Raw genomic sequence first — 16,113 nt, 5'->3', positions numbered from 1 at the left:
GAATGTAGCCTCCTGGAAATGAGATCATGTTTTGTTTTGGTTTACCACGTATTTCAAATCAAGGGATTGGGCATTGTTGCAATTTGCATTAATACACATGTCCCTTATCAGATATTAACAGTAGGTCTCTACTTCCATCCTATTGTTCTGGATATATAGTCATTGAAAAACAAAGCATTTATTGCAATTATCTAAAAGCATGCAGTAATCATCTACTATTCATTGTTTAGATATGACTCACCTGCACCGCACTGTTGAGAAAGCAGCTGTTTTGCCCCGGCTCGTTCAGCAGGCCTTTGGTGGGGGCTAGAGACAGCATGCTCCCTGGCTGGTAGGACTTGGCGAGATTGCCCCCCGGCTTCCTGAAGAACTTGACCCATGCCATTCGATAGAGGGTATGCCTTTTGACGTGAGTGGAGTCACTCGGTGAGGCAGACTGGGGCTTGGTGGTTGCGGTGGGATCCCTTGTCCCGTCGAGAGGAACCCCAGACAGTCTGAGGTTACGTTATTCCGTTAGCAGCAGTTACTGTCCTGCTACACATGGGCGACTACTCCCACCTCTCCGCAGCTTGAGAGGAAAGTGATTTTACCTTGTCCACAACTTGGAAAGGTCTTAAATGTCATAGAAACCAGGAGAAATGTTTCAGAAAGTCCCTAGCTAGGAAGTCTGGAATCCAGACAAAATTATTTTGCCACAGATGGCTAGTCCGATTGTTCTTATGCGTAGCTGTTTAACTCCTGAAGTAGGGGTGTTAGGCATTCTCCAGCCTGGATCATTCTCCAGCCTGGATCATTCTGCACTGGGGATTCAGTGCCTCTGGGGGCTCTCCACATTGCCAGGACGTTATAGGGCAGTCAAATGGAATTGATCAACCTTTCCAAGCTTCATCCATACCGAAGATTTATCCAGGCAGCGCTTGCCATTGTATGTCAATGGGGTCTGATCTGTAAAAGTGAAAAAGACTTTACACCACAAAATAATACATTTCACTGAAAACAAATGAACATCCAGGATTAACATTCTACGTATCGTAAATGGAAAAACATTTAGTCAGGACAAGAATTGATGGTTGGATCTTCCCAGTTAGTAAATGATTTTTTCGGGCAATAGTAAACATCAGGCTTCACCTATTTCAAGGTCAGTAGTTGACCTCACCCCCTTTATAACATATATCAACAAAGTTTATCCATTAACTTTTATGACTGTCCTCTGCACCCAATGTTTCTAAATAAAACATTTGAAAGATTAAATGTGTATAATCTATCCCCTCTTTCTAAACATATTTAATGGAGAATGGGAAACAAAGTAATTATTGATCATTTACAGATTGCGAAATATCACGTTGTTTAGGTCTTAGAGAAATCAGGTCACAAATTCGAAAGTCCACCAAACTAAGACATTACAGCCGACTGTGCATGTTACATGATTTAAAGCCTAAACCGTTCGTCATCTTGTCACTTTGAATAGTCGTGCCCCAGCTACCGAGTTGAAGGCTAAACAAGAAAGGGAGCTATGCCAAGTTACACAGTAATATCATCAGCCCAGTGAACAATGTAGTGCAAATTATCTACTTGCAGCACGCCTTCCTTCAGGCCCAACGGCTTGCCAATGGCCAGTCTTTCAGTCATGTAGTAGTTCTCATAGCCTTTCAACTTATGAGTGTTAGCCTTGGAGCGGACTTAGCATTAGGCTAACATGGCAGACAAGGCATGACCCGGCCCGGCCTGGCCTGCTGCTTGCAATAGCCTCTCGAAAACATAACCAGGACACCAGTGTGTTGTTAAACATTTGAGATTCCTGGAACCAGTGCAGCCCTAATGCTCCAGGTCATACCGACACATTGAACTTCGAACGCAACAATCGAGCCACGACAGAGAGAACAGAGATTTTTTTTCCAGAATGCTGCCAGTGTCATCTGTTCCCTTGGACATGCTAGTGTAGGGTTGTTTTAGTAAATTGAAGGTGCATACTTATGGTAAAGAGTTTGTTTATGAGCTTCATAAACCAAGTGTTTCTTTGTTGTTCATGTCGGTCTGTTTGTATCTTATCAAATGTTGGCTGAGGAACAAAGGACTCTATACCTAGTCTTTTGCACATAATAAAATGGGGGAACCCCTCTGTATTACTATTCATATTAGTGCTACCATATCGCAAAGAATGTGGTTAGGGGAAGTTATTAGATAATTTCCTGTGAGCATCCCACTTATCTAGAAGCTATAAATGTTAGAATGAGACACTGAGCAGCAGTTTCCACTGTCAACTCACATCCGATTCAGACTTCTGTTTTAAGTTAGGCACCTCTGAGTACATGATGATGCAAATATTTTATTCCATAGCTCAAAAGCTCCCATTTAGAACATTGAAGTGCAACCCATAACTTGACAATCAACAAATAGATCCACTGCATGAGTAATTTACTGTGCCTGGTTGAAATATCAAGTCATGCAGCCAGATACTGACCGGCTACAGGGCAGTTCTGGCAAATGCCACATGGGCTGGTCCATTTTTTGTCCGGTGGGCCTATCTAAATTGTATATATTTTTTGCAAGAATTGTAATTATTTGGCCAATACTGAGGACCGCAAAGAAAAAAAAGTTTGGGCTAGAGTTGGGGCATTGAGGGGGAAAAAAAAAATTGGGCCGTTGTAATAGTAAAGCCCAGGCCAATTTCTGGTCCCAGTCCATTCCTGCATGATGTATGCATTGCAATACATTTCAGGTATTGAATATATCCTGTTTTTACAATCTCTCTAGAGCACATGTCAAACTCATTGCTGAGTGTCTAGGTCTCATCTCCCCTCACCTGGTTGTCTAGGTCTTAATTGAAAGGAGGTGGCAGTACAGAGTTCTGGAGTGTACAAAATATTAGGAACCCTTGCTTTTTCCAGGACATATAGAAAGCTATGAACCCTTATTGGATGCCACCCGTTAAATCCACTTCAAATCAGTGTAGATGAAGGGGAGAAGACAGGTTACAGAAGGATTTTTAAGCCTTGAGAAAAGTGAGACATGGATTGTGTATGTGTGCCATTCCGAGGGTGAATGGGCAAGACAAAAAATTGAATTGCTAGGTTTTTCAAGCTGTTAATAATGTTTTGTACACAGTGTCTATTCACTATCAATAATCAATAGAGTGGAAGGTACACTGAGACTTGGTTCCCTCTGGTGGTGAACCTTTCCACATACAGTATGATGAATGGGCATCTGCTCCAATAGCATTAGCTATAATAAAAGGGGTAAAGTTGTAAGACTGGAGACCCCTCTATATGAGAAGATGGTGATTGTATGCAGAACTGAAATTGTTATAGCTAGGAAGTTGGGAACCGTGCTGTTGTCTTGACTAGGAGATAGCGAAGGTTTGTAGATTTTGTTTTTCAAAATATTATCTCCTTCAGTTTATAATTTTGTTGTTGTTTTCACAGCTTTTTCAGGCCGAGCTTAAACTCTTGAGAATATAGCAGAGCAGACTGTGGGACGGCACAAAGTCTCATCCAAAACCAGTCGAGCAATATTTCTTCTCTGGTATTCAAACTATTTTCAACATGTCCTGAAATGTGACCACACAGCTAAAGTAGAGTGTGTTTATGGTGGAACCAGAATTTGACCATTCATTCACAATAGTTTCTGATTGACTAAATTCTTTCAAAAAAAGTCTCTCTACTGAAAACAACAGGCTTAGGCCCTTTGGCTCTCATTTGCAACTACCCTCCATAGCAACAGAATTCCAAAGGAATCACTTAAGCCTGGCGTTGCTAAAGAGCTCGTGTCTTTGTGATTAGATGCAATGCTGGAGGGGCAAGTGGAAAACTGTACTCTACTTATCCTTCTAGAGTGACTCCATTCAACCATGCATGTTTGTCATGTCTGTCAATACCGGGACGAAAGCTTCCTGTAGACACCAATATATCACATCATCCATCCATTTAGAGCCCATGTTCTCAATGCACATTTTACCAAATGTTCTCAATGCACATTTGACCAAATGTGCCCATCCATTTAAGGAAAAACTAAATTATTACTCACCATGTCCAATATGCACGGGGAATGATTGATCAAGTCAGCTGTAAGGGGCCACGATAAATTTCCTTCATTTTTAATGCCGCCTTCTCACAAACATTACCCTGATGTATCCATCCCTCCAGGTCAAATCAAGGAGGTGGGCATCACAATTCAATCACACATTCGGCCCTGAAACAATACTCAAGACCAAGATAAATCCTTGATTTCCACCATTAGCGAAAGTGATTCCCTGGAATCTTACGTATAGCATAAACCTCAACATAAATTAACTGAATCTCTTCCATATTGTTGGCCCTTCAAGCCCAGCCAGTATGCATCCATAGATAATGACCATGAACTAAATAATCCCTTTAAAGAAAATGGCACGCAGTCAAGTGCTTGTAAAATAAGTCCATGTCATCATGACCACATGTTTAGAGGTCAACTACCAACTCTGACAAAAAAAATGAATTAATTAAGTTTTCAGTTCAGTGCATAAGACATACTCCCCTTCCGTAAGAAGTGCATCCACGGCAACAACAGTAAAGATGACTAATGTATGCTTACCTTATCACAGCACAAATAATACATTACTGTACTCTATCTGCCAATCCGCCAACCTCTCTTATCTTCTAGTATCTCAAAGTCTGAGGTAAATTGGCACTGGCGTGACAGACTGCAACTAGAGCACAATATGGAACCAACGTACATGTCTCAACAACCTTATAGAATGACAAAGGTCTCTCTCTATGCTACCGTTGCTCAACATCGAAGACAGTCCTGTGCTCAGCAGTGCCTTCAAACAATGCTATCACGTGCAGACATCTCTGGTTTCTAAAACCAAACTACTGATTTATCACCATTAACAATCATCACGTTATTACCAATGTTACCTAATTTTCTTAGTCATATCGAAAAGAAACTAATAAACATATCACATTGACCGTAGGTCACACAGAATACTATATGGCACACGTGATCAGGGCAGGTGACAGCGTTCCTAAAGGACATGACAATGCAACGCATGAGTGACAGACATTGTTGTGACCTGGATTGGCTGAATACCATCACATCAGGGAGACAGGCATGGTCCTTCATTCCAAACCGAACCTGCTAGGTGAGAACTGGGATAGAGATGCAAGGGTGGAATAATACAAAGTGACTGTGCAGGGTCAGGGTTACAGGTGGCTAAGGTAAAACTGCAGAACATGTCAATAGCCAATGTGCTTTTAAGGTAAAATATTATATTAATCAGACAAATGGATGTTGGTGCTTTAAATACCCTGTGATTTGAGTGTGAGTAGAGTGCAGTTGTGTTGAAATATCTCGGCTTCTTGCTTTCAGTCCTGTCTGGAGAAAGCCTGCTCTCCAATTTGCCACTCTTCTGCAACCGAGCTGAGTGATGTCATGGCATGGGTCCTTGCGTAACCCGAGAGACACACCCTTCCTTTAGAGTTCTGAGGCATGGGTGACATTTCCTCAAGCTGTGTTTATTATGAATTTGATCGGTTTAGACTAGAGGATGGAATTCCATGTCGCAAAGTCACAGTATACAGACGTGAAATCCACCAACTTATCACAAACATAGGCATCATCTGATCTCAGTTCAAAGGCACATTCACCTGAGTGGGCAGGCATTTCAAGGGGCCTACGAATCACTTTTCATTTCTATTTATTGAGTTCCTTTTCCATATCTTTGTTCAACAACATGTCAGTCATTTGTATCCCAGACACTCAGCAAAAGGAGGCCTTTCTGAAAGCGTGGCCATGCCCTCGACACTTATTACCGTATGGAATTATTCATGAGAAGAACAAAACAAAAATGACAAGCCACCCTTTCCAGGTGTGTTTTGTAAATCTGGTAAGGATAAACTACACTTTTGAGGAGTAGCCAAGCAAAGGCATTTCACTGGTCTAGATTTAGAGAATAGACCAAAGCACAGGAAGGAGTTATGAGACTTTCTTTGTAAAGAGAGAGGCTTGCTTAGATGGTGTCTTGCAAATTGAAAGAACAAAGTCATGATGTTTTCTTGACATAGTGAAAATGCTAAGGCTAGCACCTTTGAGCAATCAGCTAGAGTGTCTGTTGTAAATCAGCATCTTTGACAGGACAAGGCTGTCCGTTAGACTTGAACACAGCAAAACGTGACCTGGGCTACAGTGTGGGATATTGAAGTAATCTGATGGTGTTTCTTTTAGAGATGTGTTGATGGATGGCCTCATTAAGAGGAGTTTAACATTTATATGGTAATGACAAGATCCTTCGAATAGTCGATCTGTCGTTGTTTGACATGTGTCAGGTGAATGATCACAACAAAACACTGCCGTTAAAGAAGCGGCCGCTGGAAGAAAACGTGTTGTCATTTACCTCATTTTACAGATACGCAAAAGGCAAAGCTTGAATGCCTTGGTTGGCCTACTTTCTCTACTGAACGCTTGATGTTGGACAGTGGTGCAGTGTGCCTTTGCTCAATGCAGATCCATACATCATCCCATTTAGCTGGCGCATTACACACCTGTGTGACGGCTAAAGTGTGTCCCTCCCCGCAACCCGCCAACTCAACCTTGATGGATGACTTTCCCAAAAGGAGACAACATTCAGTGTGGAATAAGGCTGGGAATTGCCAGGGACCTTGGTGTCGACACGATATGTCTTGCAATTCGATACTGTGATTTTATTGGTTGTCCTTAGCTTATGCCTGCCCATACTACACTGCTCAAAAAAATTAAGGGAACACTAAAATAACACATCCTAGATCTGAATGAATGAAATAATCTTATTAAATACTTTTTTCTTTACATAGTTGAATGTGCTGACAACAAAATCACACAAAAATAATCAATGGAAATCCATTTTATCAACCCATGGAGGTCTGGATTTGGAGTCACACTCAAAATTAAAGTGGAAAACCACACTACAGGCTGATCCAACTTTGATGTAATGTCCTTAAAACAAGTCAAAATGAGGCTCAGTAGTGTGTGTGGCCTCCACGTGCCTGTATGACCTCCCTACAACGCCTGGGCATGTTCCTGATGAGGTGGCGGATGGTCTCCTGAGGGATTTCCTCCCAGACCTGGACTAAAGCATCCGCCAACTCCTGGACAGTCTGTGGTGCAACGTGGCATTGGTGGATGGAGCGAGACACGATGTCCCAGATGTGCTCAATTGGATTCAGGTCTGGGGAACGGGCGGGCCAGTCCATAGCATCAATGCCTTCCTCTTGCAGGAACTGCTGACACACTCCAGCCACATGAGGTCTAGCATTGTCTTGCATTAGGAAGAACCCAGGGCCAACCGCACCAGCATATGGTCTCACAAGAGGTCTGACGATCTCATCTCGGTACCTAATGCCAGTCAGGCTACCTCTGGCGAGCACATGGAGGGCTGTGCGGCCCCCCAAAGAAATGCCACCCCACACCATGACTGACCCACTGCCAAACCGGTCATGCTGGAGGAAGTTGCAGGCAGCAGAACGTTCTCCACGGCGTCTCCAGACTCTGTCACATCTGTCACATGTGCTCTGTGTGAACCTGCTTTCATCTGTGAAGAGCACAGGGCGCCAGTGGCGAATTTGCCAATCTTGGTGTTCTCTGGCAAATGCCAAAAGTCCTGCACGGTGTTGGGCTGTAAGCACAACCCCCACCTGTGGACGTTGGGCCCTCATACCACCCTCATGGAGTCTGTTTCTGACCGTTTGAGCAGACACATACACATTTGTGGCCTGCTGGAGGTCATTTTGCAGGGCTCTGGCAGTGCTCCTCCTGCCCCTCCTTGCACAAAGGCGCAGGTAGTGGTCCTGCTCCTGGGTTGTTGCCCTCCTACGGCCTCCTCCACGTCTCCTGATGTACTGGCCTGTCTCCTGGTAACGCCTCCATGCTCCGGACACTACGCTGACAGACACAGCAAACCTTCTTGCCACAGCTCGCATTGATGTGCTATCCTGGATGAGCTGCACTACCTGAGCCACTTGTGTGGGTTGTAGACTCCGTCTCATGCTACCACTAGAGTGAAAGCACCAAAACATCAGCCAGGAAGCATAGGAACTGAGAAGTGGTCTGTGGTCACCACCTGCAGAACCACTCCTTTATTGGGGGTGTCTTGCTAATTGCCTATAATTTCCACCTATTGTCTATTCCATTTGCACAACAGCATGTGAAATGTATTGTCAATCAGTGTTGCTTCCTAAGTGGACAGTTTGATTTCACAGAAGTGTGATTGACTTTGAGTTACATTGTGTTGTTTAAGTGTTCCCTTTATTTTTTTGAGCAGTGTATAATCCCACCATGGGGCACAACGTTGACATCAGCAAACTGCTCACCCGGTAGGGTTGAAACCACAATTCATCCTTGAAAAGCATACTTCTTCAGCGTGCCAGCACTTCTCCAGCGTGCCAGCACTTCTCCAGCGTGCCAGTGGCCATCGAAGGTGAGCAATTGGCCACTGAAGTCGGTTACGACGCTGAACTGCAGTCAGGTTCGGAGATGGTTTCTGATAGTTTGTGCAGAAATTATTTGGTTGTGTAAACGCACAGTTTCATCTGCTGTCCGGATGGCTGGTCTCATATGATCCCGCAGGTGAAGAAGCTGGATGTGGAGGTCCTGGGCTGGCGTGGTTAAACGTGGTCTGCGGTTGGGAGACCGATTGGACGTACTGCCAACTTCTTTAAAACGATGTTGAAGGCGGCTTATGTTAGAGAAATTAACATTCAATTATCTGGCAACAGCTCTGGTGGACATTCCTGCAGTCAGCATGCCAATTGCAATGCTCTCTAAAAATGGGAAACATCTGTGGCATTGTGTTGTGACAAAACTGCACATTTTAGAGTGGCCTTTTATTTCCCCCAGCACAAGGTGCACCTGTGTAATGATCATGCTGTTTAATCAGCTTCATAATATGCCACACCTGTCAGGTGGATGGAATATCTTGGCAAAGGAGAAATGCTCACTAATGTTTACAAATTTGTGCGAATTTCTGGGATATTTTATTTCAGCACATGAAACATGGGACCAACACTTTACATGTTGCGTTTATATACTTGTTTTAGTATACATAGGTAATATTACAAACAAATGTAATATACAATACAGAACATTGATTATATTCAAAAGTGCAACAGCAAACATATTTATATATGTGATTAAAACATAACCATTGTATTTAAAAGTGCAACTACAAATTGTTATCCATTCCTGCATTCAGCTAACAGATAATAATAATAATAAATAAATAAATAAATAAATAAGTGTTTAACATGATTTTTGAATGACTACCTCATCTCTGTACCACACACATACAGATAATTGTAATGTCCATCAGTCGAGCAGTGAATTTCAAACGCAGATTCAACCACAAAGACCAGGGAGGTGTTCCAATGCCTCACAAAGGACACCTATTGGTAAAAAAAACAGGCATTGAATATCCCTTTGAGCATGGTGAAGTTATTAGTTACATTTTGAATGGTGTATCAATACACCCAGTCACTACAATGATACAGGCGTCCTTCCTAACTCAGTTGCCAGAGAGGAAGGAAACCGCTCAGGGATTTTGCCATGAGGCCAATGGTGACTTTAAAAAAGTTATAGAGTTTAACAGCTGTGATGGGAGAAAACTGAGGATGTATCAACAACATTGTAGCTACTCCACAATACTAACCTAAATGACAGAGTGAAAAGAAGGAAGCCTGTACGGAACATAAAATGTTTTCCCAAACATGCATCTTATTTGCAATAATGCACTAAAGTAATACTTCAAAAAAGTGGCAAAGAAATGAAATTAAAAGTAATTTTACTTAACATATGAGTAGGCTACACCACAACATTCGTATATACTGTATCTATACTTTAAATACTTTATACATACATTATTGCTGCAATGAACATTTGAACTTTTAATCACATTTGTTGTAGTTTGTAAAAGGACATTAGCTTCAGTATTACAGCTGTCAGTTGTTAGACCACCTAATGCATAGGATTACTGTAGGTAGCTAAGTGAGTAATTGCAGTGTACCTCTATGTAACACAGTCCTTACGACTCCTACACCCGTTTGCTTAATTACACACCTGAAAGTAATTGTGGCTAAACAGTTATGTATGTATGTATGTATGTATGTATGTATGTATGTATGTATGATTTAAAATCAAAATGGTTTTAAAGAGTGTTCTTTGGTTGCCATATCACAGATAAGCGTTTATTTATTTGCTATAGTTTGCAATTTTTAAATCCTGTGAAACTCATTCAGTGGTTGTAGAAACATATCTATTGGTCTACCCTGTTTAAATCATACACCAATATTCAATTTAGAAAAGATGACTGCTTGAAAGAGACATTTTAAATGTAATTATCCTTAAAAGTATAAATACAATTCAGATGACAAAAAAACATGATCACCTAGTCATGTATGTTTATGACATACAATGCAACAACTTTATTGCTCTGTTATGCAAATCTATAACATGATATTAACAGTGCCAGCATTAATTTAGTCTTTTAGGGATATTAAGTTAGCTGTTATTGCAGAAAGTATGGGCACCTACTGCTAAAGCTCCCACTTCAAACTGTAATCCATACAATTTTTTTATGGGTGAGTAACATGGATCTGAATTTGGTAAAATCCATCTCCTCTTTGGCAATTCAGTAAGCAGTGTTACATTTCATCTTTAGCTCTGCCTGTTGACCAGCTTGGGCTGCCACCTGTTGCCTGTCGTCAAATACAAATCGTCACCAGTGACCACAACCACAAAGTCATAAACCCTGCCTATTTCTTCTATTTCTCTTCTTAAAAATGTGATTTCAAACCTAATCCTAAATGTAACCACACTGCTAACCTTATACCTAACCCAAACCTTAAATTAAGATCAAAAAGCACATTTTGGTTTTCATGCATTTTTACGATATATATGGTAACTAGTGGAAAACGTCGATTACGGCTGGTAGCTAGTAGACGTAGTGATGTTTCTCCCACCCCTGCCCCGATGCACTTTTGGATTAATTTATGTGTTAGTAAAGACTCGTGTTTTAGGTTGCTCGGCCCAGGTGCAAAATAAGTCCTTCTCTACTGCTATTACTCCAGACTTTCAACAGTACTCACAGAACATTGTGCTGCTAGTTTTGTCCCTACTTAGCCACTTGAATTCACGAAGCCACCGTTTTTTGTCTGAGGATCGGTAGCAGCAGCAGCATCATCTTCTGGTTGATAATTTTCATCATTTGTTTTTTTATTGTAAAAAAATACGTAAATTCCACCACATTTCATTGTTTTTGTTCTTGCTAGTTAGCTTGCTAGCTAATGCCATTACTTAGCTGACAGTTCTGAGGGAAGGTTTGTGCGAAAAGCGGTTAGTTGTGGGCATGGCGTGTGACTTGTGTAATTAGCTACATTTAAAAGACTTGTAGCATTATGATCTGTAAACAATATATCATCCTGTTTTGTTAGAGCAGTGAAGAGAAGACTGTTGCGGGAAAATATTGTTACGCATTGTGTTTTATTGGCAAATGTTTTAGTTGCATGGTGTTCCCAAAATGAAAGTACTTATTGCACAGGATAAAAAAAACATTTGGAATGTGCGAGAGGCCTGCCCACGTATGTTCTGGCTCTGCCTCGGGCCCAATCCATCAGTTTCTGGGACCAATCAGAACGATTAGAATGTGTTTGCGTTATAGAAATCGTCGGGGAGGTACTCAGATCCAGACTCGCTGCAGAGAAGAAACTAATTAGACCAAGTTCGATTTTGTGATCAACACAACGTATTCAAAAACTACACTAAAAATAACCTAAGACAGCTTTTCTTTTTTATTTAAAACATTTCCATAACGGGATATTCGGTAATTCCTGCACTGAACAGAAGGTGTGCTGTTTTCAAATCACACTAATCCGAAGGTTAGCAATGCTAACAAATTCATGTAAAATCTCAGAGAATACTAACTAAATGTTATACAGTCTGACCTAAACTATACAAATAACTAAACAAATGCTACTCACAGGTTGCACGCAAAACAAATATTAAAACAGCAGAAGGGTATTCTCTGCTGTTACCAAGCAAAGCTTGATTTTGGAAGAAGCTAACCACTTAGCTAGATAGCTAACTAGCTACTGAATTAGCAAACCAAATGCACAACTGCAGAGCATTTAGCACATTTTAGACAGTTAACTTAAATAGTTATAAGATATCTAGCCGACAAACATTTAGTTGTGAATTCCATACTGTAACTAGATCACCTGGCTCGTGCTGCACCACAGTGAGTGACTCACAAGGCTCTGGTCTCTCATCGTTGTGTGCTTGCAAACAAACACCACGTGACTGGGAACTACTGGTTAGCTTCATAATGGCAAATTATGTGACAGGTGTAAGGCAGAACGTAATCTTCTTTATCTCCTAAAGTATTGCACAAGTTGACCCCAGCTATTTACTTAAAAAGTAGCTACAGGGCTCCCGAGTGACGCAGCGGTCTAAGGCACTGCATTGCAGTGCTAGAGATGTCACTACAGACCCTGGTTCGATCCCAGGCTGTATCACAAATGGCCGTGATCGGGAGACCCATAGGGCAGCGCACAACTGACCCTGCGTCGTCCGGGTTAGGGGAGTGTTTGGCCGGAGGGCTTTCCTTGGCTCATCGCGCTCTAGTGACTCCTTGTGGCGGGCCGGGCGCCTGCAGGCTGACCTTGGTCGTCAGGTGAACAGTGTTTCCTCTGACACATTGGTCAGAGGAAACCTTCTAATTGCAGTCGCTGTACTCATAATATACAGGAGAACGATCGCCTTATGGCGAGGATAGCCGTGCTGCAAGCCCAGCTTCAAGCCCAGCTTCAGACGTAATCGTTAGGCAAGGGTAATTTAAGTGTAGGAAAGGATGAAACAGTGTCTGTGCCAACAATAAGTACAGATAGTAGTATAAATCCCCTCGCACAGTCCCCGCAGCCGGACAATTTTCTCATGGCTTCTGGAAGGAAATGCTATAGGAATGCTCAACCGGTATCGCTCATTCAGCCGACAGAAACTTTCAACCAGTTCTCCCCATTTAGCAATGGGTCGGAGTCAGAGGCCGAGCCTTCTCTGGTCTCTCCTCTTCCTGCTACGGGGTCTGAGACGCCGAAGGCTCCCACCATTAGCTCTGACAAATTGAAAACCCTAGTCATTGGTGACTCCATTACCCCGCAGTATTAGACTTAAAACAAATCATCCAGCGATCCTAAACTGTTAACCAGGGGGCAGGGCTACCGATGTTAAGGCTAATCTGAAGATGGTGCTGGCTAAGGCTAAAACTGGCGAGTGTAGAGAGTATAGGGATATTGTTATCCACAGTTGTACCAACGATGTTAGGATGAAACAGTCAGAGGTCACCAAGCACAACATAGCTTCAACGTGTAAATCAGCTACAAAGATGTGTTGGCATCGAGTAATTGTCTCTGGCCCCCTCCCAGTTAGGGTGAGTGATGAGCTCTACAGCAGAGTCTCCCAACTCAATCGCTGGTTGAAAACTGTTTTCTGCCCCTCCCAAAAGATGGCCAATTATCTACAAATTCTCTTTCTCAGCAGGCCAGGACCAAGCCTGGCCTGCTGAGGAGTGACGGACTCCATCCTAGCTGGAGGGGTGCTCTCATCTTATCTACGAACATAGAAAGGGCTCTTAACTCCCATAGATCCACAATGAGATAGCCAGCCAGCCTGCCATCTTAGTGGAGTCTGCCACTAGCACAGTCAGTGTAGTCAGCTCAGCTATCCCCATTGAGACCGTGTATGTGCCTCGATCTAGGTTGGGCAAAACTAAACATGGCGGTGTTCGCCTTTGCAATCACACTGGAATAAAGACCTCCTCCATTCCTGCCATTATTGAAAGAGATTGTGATATCTCACTTCTCAAAATAGGGCTACTTAATGTTAGATCCCTCACTTCAAAGGCAGTTATAGTCAATTAACTAATCACTGATCATAATCTTGATGTGATTGGCCTGACTGAAACATAGCTTAAGCCTGATGAATTTACGGTGTTAAATGAGGCCTCACCTCCTGGTTACAGTAGTGACCATATCCCCCACGCATCCCGCAAAGGCGGAGATGATGCTAACATTTACGATAGCAAATTTCAATTTACAAAACAAAACGACTGCGGTTTCATCTTTTTAGCTTCTAGTCATGAAATCTATGCAGCCTACTCAATCACTTTTTATAGCTACTGTTTACAGGCCTCCTGGGCAGGATACAGCGTTCCTCACCGAGTTCCTTGAATTCCTATCGGATCTTGTAGTCATGGCAGATAATATTCACATTTTTGGTGACTTTAATATTCACATGGAAAAGTCCACAGACCTACTCCAAAAGGCTTTCGGAGCCACTCCGTGGGTTTTGTCCAACATGTCTCCGGACCTACTCACTGCCACAGTCATACTCTGGACCTAGTTTTGTCCAGTGGCATACATTTTGTGGATTTTAATGTTTTTCCTCATAATCCTGGACTATCGGACCACCATTTTATTACGTTTGCAATCACAACAAGTAATCTGCTCAGACCCCAACCAAGGATCATCAAAAGCCGTGCTATAAATTCTCGGACAACCCAAAGATTCCTAGATGCCCTTCCAGACTCCCTCCACCTACCCAAGGACGTCAGAATACAAAAATCAGTTAACCACCAAACTGAGGAACTCAATTTAACCTTGCGTAATACCCTATATGCAGTTGCACCCCTAAAACATTTGTCACAAGAAACTAGCTCCCTGGTATACAGAAAATACCCGAGCCCCGAAGCAAGCTTCCAGAAAATTGGAACGGAAATGGCGCTACACCAAACTGGAAGTCTTCCGACTAGCTTGGAAAGACAGTATCGTGCCGTATCGAAGAGCCCTCACTGCTGCTCGATCATCCTACTTTTCCAACTTGAGGAAAATAAGAACAATCCTAAATTTATTTTTTATACTGTCGCAAAGCTAACAAAAAAAAGCAGCATTCCCCAAGAGAGGATGGCTTTCGCTTCAGCAGTGATAAATTTATGAACTTCTTTGATGAAAAGATCATGATCATTAGAAAGCAAATTACAGACTCCTCTTTAAATCTGTGTATTTCTCCAAAGCTCAGTTGTCCTGAGTCTGCACAACACTGCCAGGACCTAGGAAGACACTTACGGTTTTTAATACTATATCTCTTGACACATTAATGAAAATAGTCATGGCCTCTAAACCTTCAAGCTGCATACTGGACCCTATTCCAACTAAACTACTGAAAGAGCTGCTTCCTGTGCTTGGCCTTCCTATATTGAACATAATAAACAGCTCCGCATCCACCAGATGTGTACCAAACTCACAAAATGGGCAGTAATAAAGCCTCTCTTGAAAAAGCGTAGCCACCATGCTTCTACACCTGTATTGCTTGCTGTTTGGGGTTTTAGGCTGGATTTCTGTACAGCACTTTCTGACATCATCTGATGTAAGAAGGGCTTTATAAATACATTTTAATGATTGATTGATTGATTGATTGATTGGTGTGGCTGGCTTCCAGATTAAGCAGACGGGTGTAAAGAAGAGCGTTTTGGCGGGTCATGTCTAGGAGGACGCGTGACTCAACCGTCGCCTCCTGAACCCGTTGAAGCGATGAGACAAGATTGAAATTGGGGAGAAAAAGGTGGTAAAATACAAAGATATATATTTTTTAAATAGCTACAAATATTAAAAGTATAAAAAATAAAAATATTCAAATAAAATCGTTTTGACGGTATTGAAAAAAATCCTTGTGCGGTGTTCTCCAAATACCCCAGTATGCGGTAAACAACCCAAGCCTACAGACAATTGCTTTGGTTTTTCTAAGGTTGACAAGAGAGATTTCTCCCATGTGTGGCTGACAGTTGCACATTGTCATAACGGTTTGTTTGTGTTGTCTTCATCAATGGAAAGATGGATTGATATTCCCAAATGGAGTGACATAGTGCTTTCATGCTAAATGTAGACCTAAGTAAGAGACTTGTCTCAGCAACTTGACACCGATCAGTCAAGCTGACCTCTGTGCTGACCATTTCCAACGTGCACTCAATACTTCACTAAATAATTAATTTAAAGCTGCCACCAGACGTAACTGTGGTGCTAAAAAGCAGCGAGGTGAGAAAGTGAAGAGAAAACCGACATTTAT

At 42.2% G+C, this 16,113-nt stretch overlaps 1 protein-coding gene across 2 annotated transcripts in view; it reads right to left on the bottom strand.

Moving 5' to 3' along the window:
- LOC115194255 (inactive ubiquitin carboxyl-terminal hydrolase 53-like) overlaps window positions 1–16,113 on the bottom strand; it is a 65,259-nt gene that overhangs the window by 44,960 nt on the left and 4,186 nt on the right. The window contains exons 1-2 of one of the 2 annotated variants that reach the window (XM_029753785.1): window positions 1,573–1,794; window positions 242–945 (exon numbers count right to left, since the gene is read on the bottom strand). In XM_029753785.1, coding sequence (XP_029609645.1) covers window positions 242–385 — 144 coding nt within the window. In that variant the 5' untranslated portion in view covers window positions 386–945; window positions 1,573–1,794. Of the gene's footprint in view, window positions 1–241; window positions 946–1,572; window positions 1,795–16,113 lie in introns of those variants that run through there. The other variant, XM_029753784.1, reaches the window with a different exon arrangement.

The sequence above is a fragment of the Salmo trutta genome, chromosome 5, assembly GCF_901001165.1.
Source record: "Salmo trutta chromosome 5, fSalTru1.1, whole genome shotgun sequence".
Lineage (NCBI taxonomy): Eukaryota > Metazoa > Chordata > Actinopteri > Salmoniformes > Salmonidae > Salmo > Salmo trutta.
Note: the sequence above shows the minus strand (reverse complement) of the source record. Positions and strands in the feature narration are given on the sequence as shown.